General features: G+C 41.0%; 2 protein-coding genes across 2 annotated transcripts in view; both read right to left on the bottom strand.

Moving 5' to 3' along the window:
• The window catches only part of llgl1 (LLGL scribble cell polarity complex component 1), a 30,680-nt gene extending 20,920 nt beyond the window's left edge, over nucleotides 1–9,760 (bottom strand). The window contains exons 1-2 of the mRNA XM_029507800.1: nucleotides 9,469–9,760; nucleotides 6,410–6,507 (exon numbers count right to left, since the gene is read on the bottom strand). Coding sequence (XP_029363660.1) covers nucleotides 6,410–6,507; nucleotides 9,469–9,549 — 179 coding nt within the window. The 5' untranslated portion in view covers nucleotides 9,550–9,760. The remainder of the gene's footprint in view (nucleotides 1–6,409; nucleotides 6,508–9,468) is intronic.
• A 452-nt stretch (nucleotides 9,761–10,212) lies between these two features.
• Nucleotides 10,213–16,389, bottom strand: part of myo15aa (myosin XVAa) — a 30,719-nt gene continuing 24,542 nt past the window's right edge. Inside the window, exons 47-62 of the mRNA XM_029508066.1 lie at nucleotides 15,999–16,201; nucleotides 15,545–15,669; nucleotides 15,369–15,432; nucleotides 15,169–15,241; nucleotides 15,013–15,086; nucleotides 14,744–14,826; nucleotides 14,500–14,630; nucleotides 14,326–14,420; nucleotides 13,842–13,919; nucleotides 13,577–13,673; nucleotides 13,342–13,502; nucleotides 12,924–13,057; nucleotides 12,538–12,671; nucleotides 12,032–12,165; nucleotides 11,477–11,617; nucleotides 10,213–11,330 (exon numbers count right to left, since the gene is read on the bottom strand). Coding sequence (XP_029363926.1) covers nucleotides 11,229–11,330; nucleotides 11,477–11,617; nucleotides 12,032–12,165; nucleotides 12,538–12,671; nucleotides 12,924–13,057; nucleotides 13,342–13,502; nucleotides 13,577–13,673; nucleotides 13,842–13,919; nucleotides 14,326–14,420; nucleotides 14,500–14,630; nucleotides 14,744–14,826; nucleotides 15,013–15,086; nucleotides 15,169–15,241; nucleotides 15,369–15,432; nucleotides 15,545–15,669; nucleotides 15,999–16,201 — 1,829 coding nt within the window. The 3' untranslated portion in view covers nucleotides 10,213–11,228. The remainder of the gene's footprint in view (nucleotides 11,331–11,476; nucleotides 11,618–12,031; nucleotides 12,166–12,537; nucleotides 12,672–12,923; nucleotides 13,058–13,341; nucleotides 13,503–13,576; nucleotides 13,674–13,841; nucleotides 13,920–14,325; nucleotides 14,421–14,499; nucleotides 14,631–14,743; nucleotides 14,827–15,012; nucleotides 15,087–15,168; nucleotides 15,242–15,368; nucleotides 15,433–15,544; nucleotides 15,670–15,998; nucleotides 16,202–16,389) is intronic.

Raw genomic sequence — 16,389 nt, 5'->3', positions numbered from 1 at the left:
CTAGGAGAAACGAAAAATCTGAAAAAAAAAAAAACACAAATCTTTGAGCAACCTGTTGAATGATACACTGGTGTAATAGTGCTGATCTGTGCAAGGAAACCATTCATCAATCTGCATGAGTGTATAACACACAAAGATTTGCTGGATTGCTCAACAAACAGCCCTGAAACGCAGACAATGGTGGCCTACAGTAACTCACAATCACACACACACACACACACACACACACACACACACACACACACACACCCAAGTGCAATTGCCCGGTGATGCAGAGACTGAGCGTTAGCAAGGATAAAGCGATTTCACGGTCTGAATACAGGCAAACAGAAGGCATTGTCCTCCATGCGGACACAAAGCCAGCACACCCCGAAACACATACACACTAATGTGACAGAAAATAGGTATGGACAGGAAGACAGGATGCGTCGCTAAATCCCAGGGGGGAAAAAAAAAAAAAAATCCAACATAAACATACACATACACATACACATATATATATATATATATATATATATATATATATATATATATATATATATATACATATATATATATATATACATACACATACACACACACACGAACTTTAAGACAGTGACAGAATCTAGGCCAGACAAAAAGTTCAAAAAAGTTTAAATGAGTTCTTTGAAATAGTCTAAACTTCTGAGGAATCATCTGCAAGCATTTTGTCCAACTCCCTTTCCTCCCTACACACACAGCAACACATAGTTACAAAGTCTTCAGACGTCTGGCAAAAGGAAGTCTACAATAAGACAAGCCAAACAACTCCACCCACACACTAGAGAAACAATCCAGTCTCATTTGCATCCTCTCCTTCAACTAGTACCTCTCTACCTCCCAGTTTCCCATTTTTGTACCACTCAATGAGAGTATCTCCTCCCCCAACCTCACAGCACACAAAATTTACAATCCCCAGAGGAGGAATTGGAATGATTTTGATGACTGTAACAATTTCAGAGAGTGTGTTCAACCATAACATCACACACAGGAAAAACTGAGCACACCTTTATCCACAGTATAATGTATATTGTATGGTCATGGACAAGAAAGTAAGACAAACAAAAGAAAGAACATTAAGGTCAGAGATCAAGACACCAAAGTTGAGGCTCTAGGGACTATAATACCAGTCAGTCTTGCACTTTTGTCCAGAGTGAAATATCTGAACAACTATTGGTCAGATTGTTGACAAATTCTGTTCACACATTCATGGTTCCCATGAGGATAAATCCCCCTGACTATTTCTTAAGTGCCACTGTTAATTTGGGGTCTGAGTGAAATGTCTTCCTCAGGATGAACTGTATTAATGTCGGTCTTACCTTAACCGTCTTTGTTGCTAATCTGCTGATGTCAGCATACAAAAAAAAAAAAAAAAAAAAATTGGTCAATTCGGTAAATATTACATTTTTCAACTTTTAGGATGCATTTTTTTTGTCCCTTGTGTTTTTTTCGCCAAACACACACCCACACAATGATATTTTCATTTACAATTCAAATACACTCTAATAACATGCAGTAAATGCACTATTTAGTCAATAAGCAGGGACTTCTGACAAACACACAGAGCATGTCAACATGCCGACATAAGCATTTAGCTCAGTCTAAGAAATTGGCACTATAATTATTTTACTTTTTTTTCCCCGTTAACATCCAGTCACTTATTTCCACTCTTGGAACCCTCAACTCTCTCATTCAGCAGCTTATCTGCTCTGTCCAATTTGGAGAGACCCCACCTTCGCTACCCCAACAGGCAGACCCCTTTAACCAGTTGCCAATTGGGCAAGCATGTCCATTTATCTGTCAGTGTGTATAGGTGTGGGGGTGAGACTGAAGAACAGGCCAGCAGAGACCAAAGAGACAGAGTAAGACAGAACCAAATAGAAGAGAGGAGGAGGAGGAGGAGAAGTGTGTGTGTGTGTGGCAGGGGGGTTTAAAGGTCCTGCGATTCTTCAGGAATATCAATGAGGGACAAGCTGTAGCGAGGGGACTGAGTGACAAATGGAGAAAAACAAGAAGATAAAAATAGAGATGAACAAAACAAAAACATGATATAAGTGAGTAAAAAGAGAATAAAGTGCATAGTTTATATGGCAAAATAAGTTGCTAGCAGGCAGTGTGTGGGGGAGAGGATAAGTAAGGAGGAAGAGATCAAGGGTGAGAGGAATGAATCATAATGATTTGCTCCTAACCATGCCATTAAAGACCAACTTACAGATTTATTCAAAACAAACAGAAAAGATTGTAGATTATATAACGTGGTATTTTGTAGTATTCCACGAATTGGATAGTAATACAAGCTTAGTCTCTGCAACTAAGCATGAAAACAAATTTATGTGACAAATGAAAAACTGTAGCTTCAGAATAATTGAAAGGGAAATGAGTGTTACCAACAAACACATGGGGAATTTACTGTTTTCACTCTCAACTATAAAGATTCTGTTGACTTCAAGGATGGATAAACAATTCAAGATTCCTTCACAATAAGGCAAAGCAGCTGTCACAGTCAACTCGGGGCACGGGTCAAGAAACTCATTTGCTGTTCAAGTCTGCATCACTGCACTGCAAAACAGCAGGATTCTCCCTGTGATTGTACAAATTTTCCTTGAATTTCAGACAAGTCCAAAATTAGATAGCAACTAACAGCTAGACCACAGTCATGATTAAATGGGTCAGCTGTTGGCAAAAATAAAATCCTCTTATCCAGAGGAAAAGAAGGACGAGTTTGTTCCTCTGGCTGTTGGATCATCAATGCTCAGGATCTATGGCCATAAAGATTCAGTGTGATTCAGCAAGTTCTGGATTCTCCACATAAAATCATATCCCTCAATTTTATACTACTTCATACCTGTATCCATCAGGAACAGTTAGCTATATGTATATGTGATGGATTGGTGACCCTGCCCTCACCCAGTGTGTGCTGGGATTGGCTCCAGCATCCCCGTGACCCAGAAACGAATAAGCAGTTGAAGATGAATGAATGAATGAAAATATATACAAAAACACTTATTTATTTATTTTTACATATAACTGACCTATTTCTACCAACAAATTCTGGTGTACTGAGCTGCAGACTTTCAAAACCATCCAGACTGCAAGCTCTTCTCATCCCAGGCAACTGGGCTGGTTGTCTTGGAAACCAATTCAAAAGCCCCCTTTATTAAGACTAGAGTCAGCAACAAAGCTCTTACTCACCCAATCTGTGTGTGTGCATGCGCGCACACACACACAAAAACACGGTGAGGGTTAACCCAGGGCAACGCAACATGCATTCCATGACAGAAGACAGATTCCTCAAGATCACCCCACCGCCCCCACACATGATCTTGGTCAACATACACAAAACACTCCACACCACCACATTGTCCCCCTTCCCTCTGCTGAGCCCCACTCTGTGGTTGAAGCAGAAACTCTCAGGACGTAATCTGACTCTGCCTTTATAAACACGCGGGGAGCAAAAGAAAGGGAAAGAACAAGTGAGAAACTGGAGTGAAAGACTGAAAGATAGCACATGTGAACAAGAGGAGAGGAGCAGAAATTTCGCCACCAAGAAAAGTAGTAGTTCAGAAAAAAAAACCTCTGCAAATTTCATCCATTGTATTTGAGTCAATAAACCAATAAATTCTATGTCTACTTGGCCAAACTTTCTCCTGCTTCCATCAACAGCCCAGCTCAGCCATCATTTTGACAGTTCAACAACATATCTGCCAAGACAGACGGATAGTGTGTGTGTGCGTGGATCTGCAGGTATTCTGGCGAGCTGGTCTAGGTCAAATCCAAGTCAGTCCAGTAAGTGGTGGGAAAGAAACACTGGGAATTTCTACCAAACATCTCCATGATTAATAAATTCACTGCTTAATCACTATTAATAACAAGTAGCCAGGCTGATGTTAGGATTTGAAAACCCACAGCCATCAAATGTTTGATGATTTTACTTTAAAAATGACTTAATTTTCAAAAAAGCAGCAAATATGTTTTTGCTTTCATTCAATTAACAGTTTAATTAATTGCTGTAATTCCAGTTTCGTCTAATTTCAGAAGACTCCATGAGAACATGTTTTTCTTTTTTTTTTTTAAATGAATAAGTAAAACCTTAAACATTATTTTGTGACTCAGACCATTAGATCTGATGTGTGTGAATCAAGCTGCTGCACTGAGTTACACTCTTAATATAAACTCTGCAGATATTCCCTGGGGTTATGCACACTGACTTTCCAGAAATTCCAACAGCAGCTGGGACCTTGTTAAAAGCTAGCATGACTAGGCTGTGGTACCATTTCCTAGGTATACCATGCAGTCTAGGTATTCAGCCTCCCCCTCCGTTTCCCTAACACTCCCTTGTCTTCACTGCCTCTATTTATCTCCATCCCTCCTCCTGTTTCTCCAGCCATCTCTCTCTAGGGTCCAAGTGCCTGGTACCACCAGTCTCCCTCTCCGTCTCCAAGCAGGCGTCTGTCTGTGTGTGTGTGTGTGTGTGTGTGTGAGAGAGAGAGAGAGAACACTGTAGCTCAGAAAGCTGATTCTCCAGTCTTGTGCGTCTGCACACAACCAACCACCATCCCTCCACACACTGTTAAATCGTTACACACATGGCTAAACAACCATACACAGTTTGTGAGCATGCATTAAGATCGAAAAATGGGCATGTCTGTGCTGAGAAATCCTGCGACAGCCTCTTCGCTGTGCCTTATACACATGAAAACATGTTGATTAGCATGGAACATGTGAAGCATGCATGCAAAACCAGAATATGTATGCTTTAGAATTTACACGCCTTTACATTTCCAAGAATCAGAGTGATGTGAGCAGAGGTTTACTTGCTTCATCAGTAAAAATTAGAAAACCAATGCCAAGCAACCTAGCCACAAAAACATGCCAGACTGATGTTAACGTTCCTCCAGAGCCATTGCTACAATCATGAAAGAGTAAGTAACCATAGAGCAATAAGAGTTGTGTTGTGTCATGTCGACAGTGCATGAGCCTCCAGAAATGAGAATTTCTGGAATTTTTGATACGAGTGACACCCGGAGCCAAATTATGGCTTATTATTGCAAATACTATCCCAAGCCAAACCAATGCTCATATCCAGCGGAGCCTCACTCAGTGTTCTAACTCGTCCTGTTTTATTCAAACAGACACAACTTTGCAGTGTCACTGACCACAAACTACAAAAATGCATGTATGGTTTCTCTGGGCCTCCAATGTTTTTGGACCATAGCATCATTTTCATAGTTTTGGCAGACAGTTCAATGGGCTATTATAACATTAGACACAGCACCTTGATTACAGTGATAGGCAGTTGTGGTGACAGTGACTCAGGTTTAATGACTGAGTATAGCAGTACACCAACAGAAACAGCAGGATCATCTCGCAAGAGGTAAACAAGCTGCCACTTCAACCATATTATCTAGACCTTCTAACCAAAGATTACATTGAAGGTTAAGTGCATCTAAAAAGATTTGTTGCAAAAAGACTGCTTCAGTATGTTCTGTCAGTCACACTGTTTGAGTAGCACGTGCTTGTAATTTGTCTTCATAGTCATGGTTTACTTATAATGTACCTGATCCCTCATGCTGCTTGTCATGCCAAACTCTTTTCTAGTAATGTCTCCATATTCCAAGATGTCATGATTTTCTTACATTTGGTAAATTAGAAAATTATCATAAACACAGTAGCAACTATGAAAATACAAAAATTATTTTTATGAATAGCAAGTTATGTATTGTCAGTTTAATCAGGAAAGACAGATCAGTCCTCCTCACTTCAGTGGTGCAGACAGTGCAACTTCCCCTGGAGACAGACAGCACACACAGCAACACACTGCTCTACTGAACTGTTATATAAACAGCTCTGCTGCAGATACAGCAGATCAGTTTTTCCTCAACACTCATGGAGCACTTTGAGCAAGAAAAACCCAAAAGCAATGTAAGAAAACAGTACATGTGGAATCCACCTTATCGCTCAATTAGCCTTCAAAGCACAGTTGTGCTTTTTGGAATCAGAATGATCACAACGCTGTGGGTCTCATTCTCCAGCATGTGCAAGAAACGAAATCACTCAAGATAGTGAAATTAACAGAGTATGGCAGATGGATGAAACTGTTACAAAACTACACCAGTAGAAAGCGCAGCAGCTGTACTGTAGAACTGAGGTAGAGATTAACAGAGCAGAAGTTTAAAAAATTAAAAATGACAACAACAGAAGAAAAACTGTTTCTGTTCTCCATCAGCCACCACTCAGAGGGATGCTTAGATCGTTTCTGACTTGCAAGTAGCAGTTGGCCAAGTTCTGTGTCTTGCAGTCGGACCCATGTTGTTACTGCAGTGCTCAGTTTTAATTAAATGTGATTAAGATCAGTCAAATGCAAGAGTTCCCTGATAACAAAGGATACACTTTGATGGCTCCTGATTTTGTGCCAATGGCCATGAGTTGCAGCTTGGGGTCAAAGGCCAAAGCACTGGGCTGATGTGGAAACCCATGCTCCACCGTCTATGGGAGAGAGAGAGGCAGACAAACAGGTGAGTGATAAAGAGATGACACCTGGAAAGAAAAAAAAAAAAAGTTCATTTTTCTGACATTTCCCTTGATCCACCCCTCTTTGTCTCAACCTGTCAGGCTGTGTGTAATCAGTGAGGCGGCCAAAAGGGAGGCCACCCTTCATAAAGCTCGAGTAAATTTCTTAAAAAAGACTAATGACAACAGCAATGCTTTATTCTAGTGCCCCGTAGACCTTGTTAAATAAGATGAAAATAAATGTGCAACTTTTTATTTCTGCCCATCTGACAAGACAGCTGGCAAAGCATTTAGCTCTACAGTGGAAAAAAAACAAAAAAAAAACAAAAAAAAAGCAAAACTGAAACAATATAGAGAAGTCATACATAGAAACCTAAAGCTTTCTTAAAGAGATCAAGGGGACAAACATTTTGTGGCAAAGGTAAAGAAACACTGAGCAGATTTGGTGACCGGCAAATCTGAAATGTACTTGGCCACTCTGCCGTGAAGTAAAACATTAACCTCAACTTCGTCTTTCTAAAGAACCGACCTTATTACACAAGTCCATACTAAGGCAAACACAGTCACATCAAAGAAACACTTTCATTTAAAGACCACCTCTGCGATAGTGCAGCTTGTGCCAAACCTTGAAATTTGTGTGTGTTGTCAGAGAGCAATAAACTGTTAATGGACTTTTACACATTATGCACCATTCTTCAAACCTAAATGCACTCTGTTAAGGTGGGGATGTGATGAAAAATGTCCACCCCCACACACATACTGTCAAAAGCCTCCAGGTAGCCATTTCTGTTACCTTTCTGATTGTCATTTTAAAATATACACAAGCTGAAGATGTCAATTTTTGTGACTTTTCAGACACAAATGATTTCAATCCTGGTGTAGAAACATCTCATAAGTGATCAAGGGTATTGGGAGACCCTGAGCTGAGTCACAGCAAGCTGAGAAAACTACGACTAATATTAACCACAGTATTTCAAAGGCATTGTATGTTCAATTAGTTTGTGTGCTGAGTTAAAAGGATGTACTTTTTATAAGTTTATAAAGATTCCAGCCGTGAACCACCGCACCACAAAAACAACAGTCTATTACAAGTCTTAATTTATAATTCAGAATTCTTGTAGTCATACCGGGAACTCAATCATGCACCTGCGTATATTTTTCACCCACTGTCTGTGATGACCTACGACTTTCAACATCAAAAAGGTTGAACAGCACTGCTCTCTGGAACACTCTGCTCTACTTTTTGAGTGACATAGTGTGCAGACAGTGGCCTCAAGGCCATCACAGGGCACAACTTAACATGGTGCACGTTGTGGTGTTGTGTTTGGCTGAGATTCAGATCTCTGAAAAGATTGCTGTAGCTCATATTTGACATGCGCACTTACCAATACATTCCCAAAATCATGCTGTAACCTATTTTTAGGCTTGCAATAGTTCAGCAACAGTATCAAAGTGAGGTGTGGAAATCAAAAAGTGGTTTTAGTTAACAAACAAGTTCCAAATTTAACCAGTGGAATCGGGATAGTTAAAGCTTATTGTTTCATGTATATCAGCTGTGCATTGTGTCAAAGCTGCAGAGGTCAGAATGGTCAAAAGGCTGAAAGAGCCTCATGGATGAGGTGAAACATCCTCAAGAATCTATGACTAAATCTAGTTACCCCAAATTCAACTTTCTCAGACCTGAATGAGTGAGAACCTTTAAGACTTCTTGGTCCATAGAGACTTAATTTTCACAATGAAAGATGGCAAATGCAGTTGTTGAAATATCTGACATATTCATGAGATGGCCCTATCAAGGAAGGATGAAAGTTCCTGCAATGTGATGAAACAGCTTTCTGTGCAACATGGTTTTAAATTCAAGCAATGCCACATGTTTGTCATTACTTCACAAATGAACAGCATATCTGTTACCAAGGGTTAATCCCTCATTTCATCCCCTTTAGACAATGGTGGTACAGCTTTTCAGGCCCCAGTTGCACCAATGCTCAAAAACTGTGAAGGCCTACACAGAAAACTGATCAAGAATCCTAAAATGTATAGGAAAAGATCAGTATGCAAAATAAAATTGAACTAAATTCCATCTCTAGAGAACATACAGCTTCCTTAAAAGTGAATCAGAAAGTTATTCAGGCCAGGAACTCTTATTGTCCGCACTTTCCAGGGTGAACGTCAATATTCATGTTAATTCCAAGTTTCAGAAAGCTGACATCTACTGTATATGCACTGGTTTATGTCCATGAGAATGTGATGCCAGAGTTTAGTTGTAAGGAATCTGAAGCTAGTGGTTTCACCCTCAGAGCCTCAAAAACTGAAACAAAAAGAGGCCTGGGCGCCACAGCAGGGCAGAAGGCAGACTACCTGTGCCTGCTGATGCTCAAGTGTTGAGGCAGCCTCTGTAAAAGTCCCAGAAGAGTTAAAACTGTCACGCCACCGACAGCAGTCTTGCTCAATATCTGAAGAAGGGGTCAGCCAAACCAAACACATGAAGCATCAGACTGCTGCAACACTATTTAAACTGATCTCGTTAATCTGGAGCCTGATGATCCATGGACTGGCATAATCAGCTGCTGGTGATTAATTACAGTAACGCCAGCTTTGCAGAGAGAAGTTTCCCTCATTCACTTTGAACTCGGGCCTCGTTTGGTTGAAGGCCAGTTACCACGCCAATTAACATCTGAGCTTCGTGCATGCGCGCGCGCGCACACACACACACACACACACACACACACACACACAGTCCCGGTGCAGCACTGAGACTGATGAACAGCTAGTTTGTGTCTGTAGCTGGAAATGAGCTGCACGGTGCTAAACTCCCCATCCGCTCCGGTTTTCACAGAGAAAACGGTTTCGTTTTTAGCTCAGAGGGGGAGCAGCGGAGGGGGGAGAGAGGACCCCCCCCTCCCACCACCTTCCTCTCCTCTTGTCCAGTTACTTTACCTTGTTGAAGGCGAAGAGCTCCTGTTTTATCTTCTCTCTCTGCGGGTCGGTGCCCTGCCGACGGAACCGAAACTTCATCATATTGGAAGCCGGCCGGGGGGGTTAGGCAGGACCCGGCGGGGCGGGAGGGAGGGAGGGGTAGGGGGGAGGGGGGGAACGGAGAGGAAAAGACGGGGATAACAGCCCGGGGCTCTCGGCGGCAGAAGAGGACGATGCTAGGCTAGCTAACGGACTAGCCCATGCAGGCTGAGAGCTGGGCGGCTGCTGCTCTCCTCCCTCCTCTGCCTCCAGGAGCCGTTTAGGTCGCGGTGGGTTTGAGCAGGGACCCCTCCCCTCCGTCCCCCGTTACTGTCGACCAATCAGGGCGAAGAAATCTGCGAGTAATTCACACAGAAACGCCCCCGCGGCCCGGCGCTCCGGAAGGAGGTGCTCGGTTTGGGGCACGGGATACGCCGGCTACGGACGTCCAATATAGACGTCGATGAGAGGCGACAAACGGGACGTCTGTCTCGCCAAATGAAAGCGTCACAGTTAATAAATGCAAAGCTAATTCACTAATTCACTGTAAAGTGCTGACTATTTCTTAGTATTTACGATTCTATTTTCTCTTAGAGTTTTTGTGATGATGCTAAACTTTGGCTGGGACATGCGTCACTTTCGGATATTATTTATCACTCAAAGTGTAAATGTTTATATATGTGGGGTTTTTTAATAAATCAAATTCTCCAGCGTACTTTATGTTACAAACTTTAAAGTACATTTTAATATCTTCATTAGTTATGTACATCAACTATTGACAAAATGTATATATATACATTGTAAAACATACCCAATATTGTAAATATTTTTTCTTAGTGCAAAGTCTTCATGTGAAGGGGCCAATAAGGGTGTCTGCATAATTAAATTAAGGTAATTAAAAAAAATTCTAAATTGTCGTAGGTTCATAAAGAATTTTCCACAATGTTGTACAAACCTAATAAATGTTGTGTTGCCAAATCACAGGCATCCACTGATGCTAAAGTTTCCCCCTTTTTTTTTTGTGCAGAGCAAACTAGAACCAATGCAGGGATTTTAATCTTGTTTAGTATAAGACCACAACTATTTCAATTCAGAGTTGCCAAAGGATCAAGGGTAATGAAATCATACTATTCCTCTGAAGTGGGGAAATTCAAGTTAATTACAGGGGCCTTGCCCATTGTAATCTCAGCCCTTTGAAGCAGCCATGGCAGATTAGAGTTCTAGGAGCTTTGGCTAAAACTGTCGAAAAATTTGAATGATGATTTTATCTCTCTTTCAACGTCTTAAACTGCATAATATACAGAAACATTAATTTTGCTAATTGTCTGTCTGAAAACAGGTCACTGTACAGAAAGATGAGTGAGCTATAAATATCTAGAGCATATCACTCAAACAAATTAATCAGCGGCAACTCAAATATTTGATATGATTTAAGTGATTCATTCCAGCTTCTTAAATTGATATATTTGCTGGTGTTCTTTCTCCTTTCAGGCAGCAATCGTAATGTATCTTTGTCTTGGACCGCTTGTTGGACTATACAAGCTAACAATATGTAATTAATATAAATGAAATTAGGTGAGAAAATTAATCGGCAGATTCTTAAAAATAAAAATGACAACAAAAATGACATCATCACATATAGAAATATTATCTCTAAATTTCTAAATATTCTATATTTACAACAGAGGTAGATAGAGTGCTTTAATGAGGCATATAATGCAATACGTGTGTGTGTGTTCGTGCTATAGCAGTGTGATTTCACTGGGTGGTAGAGTGAGTCTCTTTTCTCTGACTGACAACATGTTCTCCATGTGCATGGCTATGACTCGGCATAGCTCCAGGCCCTGGAAAACAGACATACACAAAAATATAGAAACACAATGCCAGTTCAGATAAGACATAAATATTTTTACCAAGTTTCTAACTAATTCTCTTGGATAAACCTATAATTCTTCAATTTCATTCCATTGAGTCTTATCCTCTCACATACCTGCTCTAGCTGTAGCTGGGTGATACGCTGGTTGAGCAGATCACCTATCATGATCTCCACATACGGGTAACTAGAGCCTGAGGTTGGTCTCTGGGTGCGAGTTGACTGGACCTCCTTCAGAGGGAAACGAACCATGGCCTCCTGATCACACACAAAACACAAAATATGTTTATAAGTGTGTAAACAAATAGACATTGCAAAACTGCACATACTGTCCTGACAGCTTTTCAGAGTCAAAACACGTCCGGGTTATAATTCCTGCTATGTGTGGTTTGTGGGTTCAAGTGAAATCAGACACATGAAAGGGCAAAACCAGTAGAGGGCGCTAAATACCAGGTTGTGAAATAATTAAATTGTTGCTGTCCTTGGTTTTTAGCCTGTATCAATGAACCTAAAGTCAAATAAGCCCCTGGGCTGCGTCAAATTCAATTACTTAAATAGCTCACTACCACATTTTGACAGCTGCTCCTGGAATATAAATCAGGCAACCTTCCACAGATTGGATTTTTCCTTGAGAGGATAATCTGCACATGTGATTGTGAATCTGTAACATACATGAGTATCCTTATTAAGAAAGTGCAGTCCGTTCAGATTAACCGCCAGAATGCATGGAGCATGGATGGATGCAGAGCTTGAACTCTGGATGTAGAAGAACGAAGAGCCGAACATGGGGAAGGCACTGACCAGACCTTGGCAAAAACAACCCAAAAGGCATCAATTGTGATTTCAGTTAAATAGTTTAATAACTTCCAAATAAAGCATATGAAGTAGGTCTTCTGTATAGCATTTCTATCTACCACACAAACAAATATTTGACATTGAAGGTTGTGTTTTTTGAACTGTTTTTATGCAAATATGTTAATTCCACAACATATAAGAAAGAATATATAATTGGCCACTCTGTTAATTATGCAAAACTGATTAATACTAGAAGCATCTATGGCGGCTGTCACACTTATATATTAAATTATGAGTTAGGCTTAGTAATATTATTAGTAATAGTAATATTCTAATATTACTGGTTTCAGAGAAGTGTGTACAAATATGGGTAGTAGACATACCAAGGAACTGTGCACGTGCCTGGTGTGGGTTTAAGGGCTGAACCTGCTGCATGTGTTGAGTTGTCATGTTCAGCCAATGCTGTGAACCTTGTTTGCTGTAAAACTGCGGGGGGACACACTCCTGCACCTCACGACTGTTAAAACACACGCACAAATGCACAAAGAGCAATCCAGGGATATGTGAGAGGCAGCCAATCAATGGTATGCACATTTGTGTTAGCCGGTGCTTTCTGTGTTAGCAGAGTGCTGATTTGTGCACCTATGTATATTACGTCCAGCTATTTCACACTCACACTGCTAGAAAGAACAGAGAGAAAGAATGTTTTTGCAATCATGCAAACGAATTAATGTGCTGAATGAGCTGAGTAGGCTACTTGTATATTTACAGGGTGGGCAGGTAGATGCTGTCCTTGGCACGGTGCTGGAGGGCAGCCAGTCTGGCGATCTGCTGCAGATGCTGTTCACTGGCCTTACCCTGAGGAACAACACTCAGCAAGGCCTTCAGGTAGTCTGGCAACACCTTGGAGAGAGACACCGTCAACATTGTTTTGTCTGTCTTGTAATGACTGTTATAGTCTGCAACATTCGACTACAAACCACACAGGCATGTTCAATTACATATTTCAACAAAGGCATCATTTTCCAGTTGAAACATGGGAGGGGAAAGTGGAATGGCATATTGCAATAGTGAATTATAGAGGTAATATCTGCCTGTATGCTGCGTGTGGGAATGGCTCTAAAACTGTGACACTGACAGTGATGTGGGTTAACCGCTGTGCTTCATTTCATATTATAGCTCTATACCTGGTTATAGTGCATGGTGACATAGAGCTCATTGTCTAGCTTGAGGGCCAGACTCCATATGACTCTTCTGAACCACAGACTGTAGTTGGCGTCCACCGGCTCTGCCTCTGTTGCAATGTCCAGGATGTACTCGCGCTTGTTTAGAGGACGCACGTTCTGACCTAAACAGAAATAAATAGTAATCCATATATTACTATGAATTCTGTAATGCCTTGATCACTTCTTGCAAAGTTACCTCTGTGTGTGACCAGAAAGATGGCGTATTCATCAAGTGCCTCCACCCTGTGCAGCCCCATCTCACTGCAAAGCTCCTCAATGACGTCCAAAGCTACCTGACGTGGAAAAAAATCAATCCAAAATGAGGTGTGGTTGTTATGTTTGAGTGTTACAATCAGTCCCCTTGCAGCCAAATTCTGTTTTATCTAAGTTTACAATGCGATAATGTAATGCTTCTCTTCTGAATCAACACAATATCTGTTCATTGTGTGTGTGCCACTCACAGAGCAAGTCTTGATTTTCAAGTGCCTCTCAATGCCACCTGGCAGCAGGAACAGCTGCCTCTTGGAGCTCCGGCCAGCCTGCACACAAACAGCCAAACCGATTGAAATGTTGTCATCTGTGCAGCTGGAGAGCAGCTGCTGAACAAAGTTACATTCAAACATGACAGATGTTTTCAGTAGAAGAGTATTAGTATTACATGAGATTTACAAACCTAGCTTATTGTAAACACTAAATAAATTAGTATGAAACAAGTTTTGCAATATTACATAATTTTGATCAATATGTTGACAACAACAATGGGATTTTTTTTTCACACATTTCAACATTTAACATGTTAATCTATCATATATCAGTTATAGAAGCATCGGAATCAACAGCTATTTAAGATTGTGGTTTCCTGTTTGGTTTATTTTAACACTTTAAACAAATGATCAATCCAACATGAGAACATGAGAAGAGCACTGCATGGAATAAGACACCAACCAGCATAGCTTTGAGCTCCATGCTGTTGGGATACTGTACGCGTCCACCATATTGGAAAGTCCTCCTCAGATTCTGCTCACATGCCTTGGCAATACCTGCAAAGTCAGAACAACAGCCAGTCAGCACTTTAAATCACTGGCGTGTCAGCTTGTTGATGAATGGAGGTTTGCCTACCTTGGTACTGCACCCCAGGGCTGGCGCACGCATCCTGCAGAAACTTCAAAAGAAATGGCTTCATGACATCAGAGCAGCGGTGAAAAGCTGTCAGGATGTACAGCAGCCTCCATCCTCTTTGACAACTATCACTACACAAAATACACATGCATAACAACACTTTACAGCCTCTCCAGGAGCAGCTTGTCTCGATTACGTCTTCAGAATCAGTCTGCTCTAGATGTAACACGTAGAAGAGTCTTACGATTTGGAGCTGGTGTTGGCAGTGACTTGCTTCATCACCTGGCAGTAGGCTTCATCCTTTATCAGGCCATGGTCACCACTTAACTAGTAGATCAGTTTATGATCACAGGCATTATGTGACATAAAAGTATAAACATGTACATGTACAAACCAACATCTATGTGTTCAAAAGAAACCCACATAGTGATACTATATTGTATTAATAAATGCATCATGTTTAAATCAGTATCTTTTCCCTGTGTGTGTGTGTGTGTGTGCATGGGAATATACCTTCAGTATGGTGGTGACCAGGTCCTGTTCAGTCTGGCCTTTCAGTGGGAAGTCTCCCATGAACTTCATTATGGCTGAACCAAAATTGTTCATGAAAAAGGAATACCATTTACACAAGTGAATTCAGTTATAACATAAAAAGAGATTTATCTATACCTAAGAAGATGTCAGCGGAAACTCTGTTCATCCCGCTGTCTGAGAAGTCAATCAGAGACTCCTGGATTGGAGACTGGAGAGACAAATTTGAAAAAGCCCAGTAAAAAATACAGATGAAAACTGAGACAAGCGTCTAAAAACATAAAAGCACACAGAAGTAGTTTCAGGATTGTGCTTAAAGGTGAATACAGGTGTTTTACCTTTGAGAATTTGACCATGTCAAAGGGGGCCCTGCCCTCCTTCACTTTTTTGGCTTTCTGGTCACTGTGAAAAAAATACAGTATATATCTCAATGTGTCTTTTTCCCTTGGACTTTCAAAATCAGACCCAACATTTCTCATCATTCTGGCAGTTTGTGTGCATGTGCATGTCTGACCTCTTGTTCCTCTGAGCCTCTCTGAAGTACTTCTTGGCAAACTCAGTCATGTGGTACTGGCCCCCATGTAGAGGCAGATCGTCCAGTTCGATGCCCAGACTGTCCCCATACATTTCATTTACCACCTGATGCACGCACATAAACCCACAAAATAAAAAGCACAGCAACAGTGCCACTTAAAGCAATTGTTAAGCTATAATTATCAAGATATTTCAAGATATTACAAGATATTTCCATTTCTGCAAACCAAAACATTCCAATGCATACTGTACAAACACCAGATGATACCATAATATAGATGTATTATTGCTGCTCAACTTGTTCTGGCTTAGAGTTTGTTATTCAGACTCATTCAAATGTTTTAGGTTTGGTTTATCTGTAGTGATCATAATTCTTGTACTATATGTGGGAATTTGCTGCAATAATGTGCAGAAACATCATCAGGGTGGTGCACCTCTGTGGAAAGGTCAAGTTCATGGGCAGCTACTGCTGAGCCCATCGCTACGGCAACAGCAGCAGAGGCAGCAACTCGTCCCTGTCTGTCTCGGGGCTCCAAACGCTCAGCAGGGAGAATCAAGAAGTCTGGAGCAGCCACAGGACGGACGTATTCACTGGGAAACACTCCAGACTTTCCGTATATGGCTCCAAACCGCCAGCCTACACAGACAAAGATGAACACACCCAAGATATTTGTGGTAATGTGTCAAATGATACATGCAAAACAAAAATGGTCACATTCGTCATGCGTAAAAAGTCAGAGGTTATGGTCAAATGCTTTGTTTTGTCCAGCCAACGATACAAAACTCAAAAAAGCTGCAAATCAAACCACAGTTGAAGTATTAATG

Source organism: Echeneis naucrates, chromosome 8 (genome assembly GCF_900963305.1).
Source record: "Echeneis naucrates chromosome 8, fEcheNa1.1, whole genome shotgun sequence".
Lineage (NCBI taxonomy): Eukaryota > Metazoa > Chordata > Actinopteri > Carangiformes > Echeneidae > Echeneis > Echeneis naucrates.
This window is presented reverse-complemented; position numbering and strand designations above follow the sequence as displayed.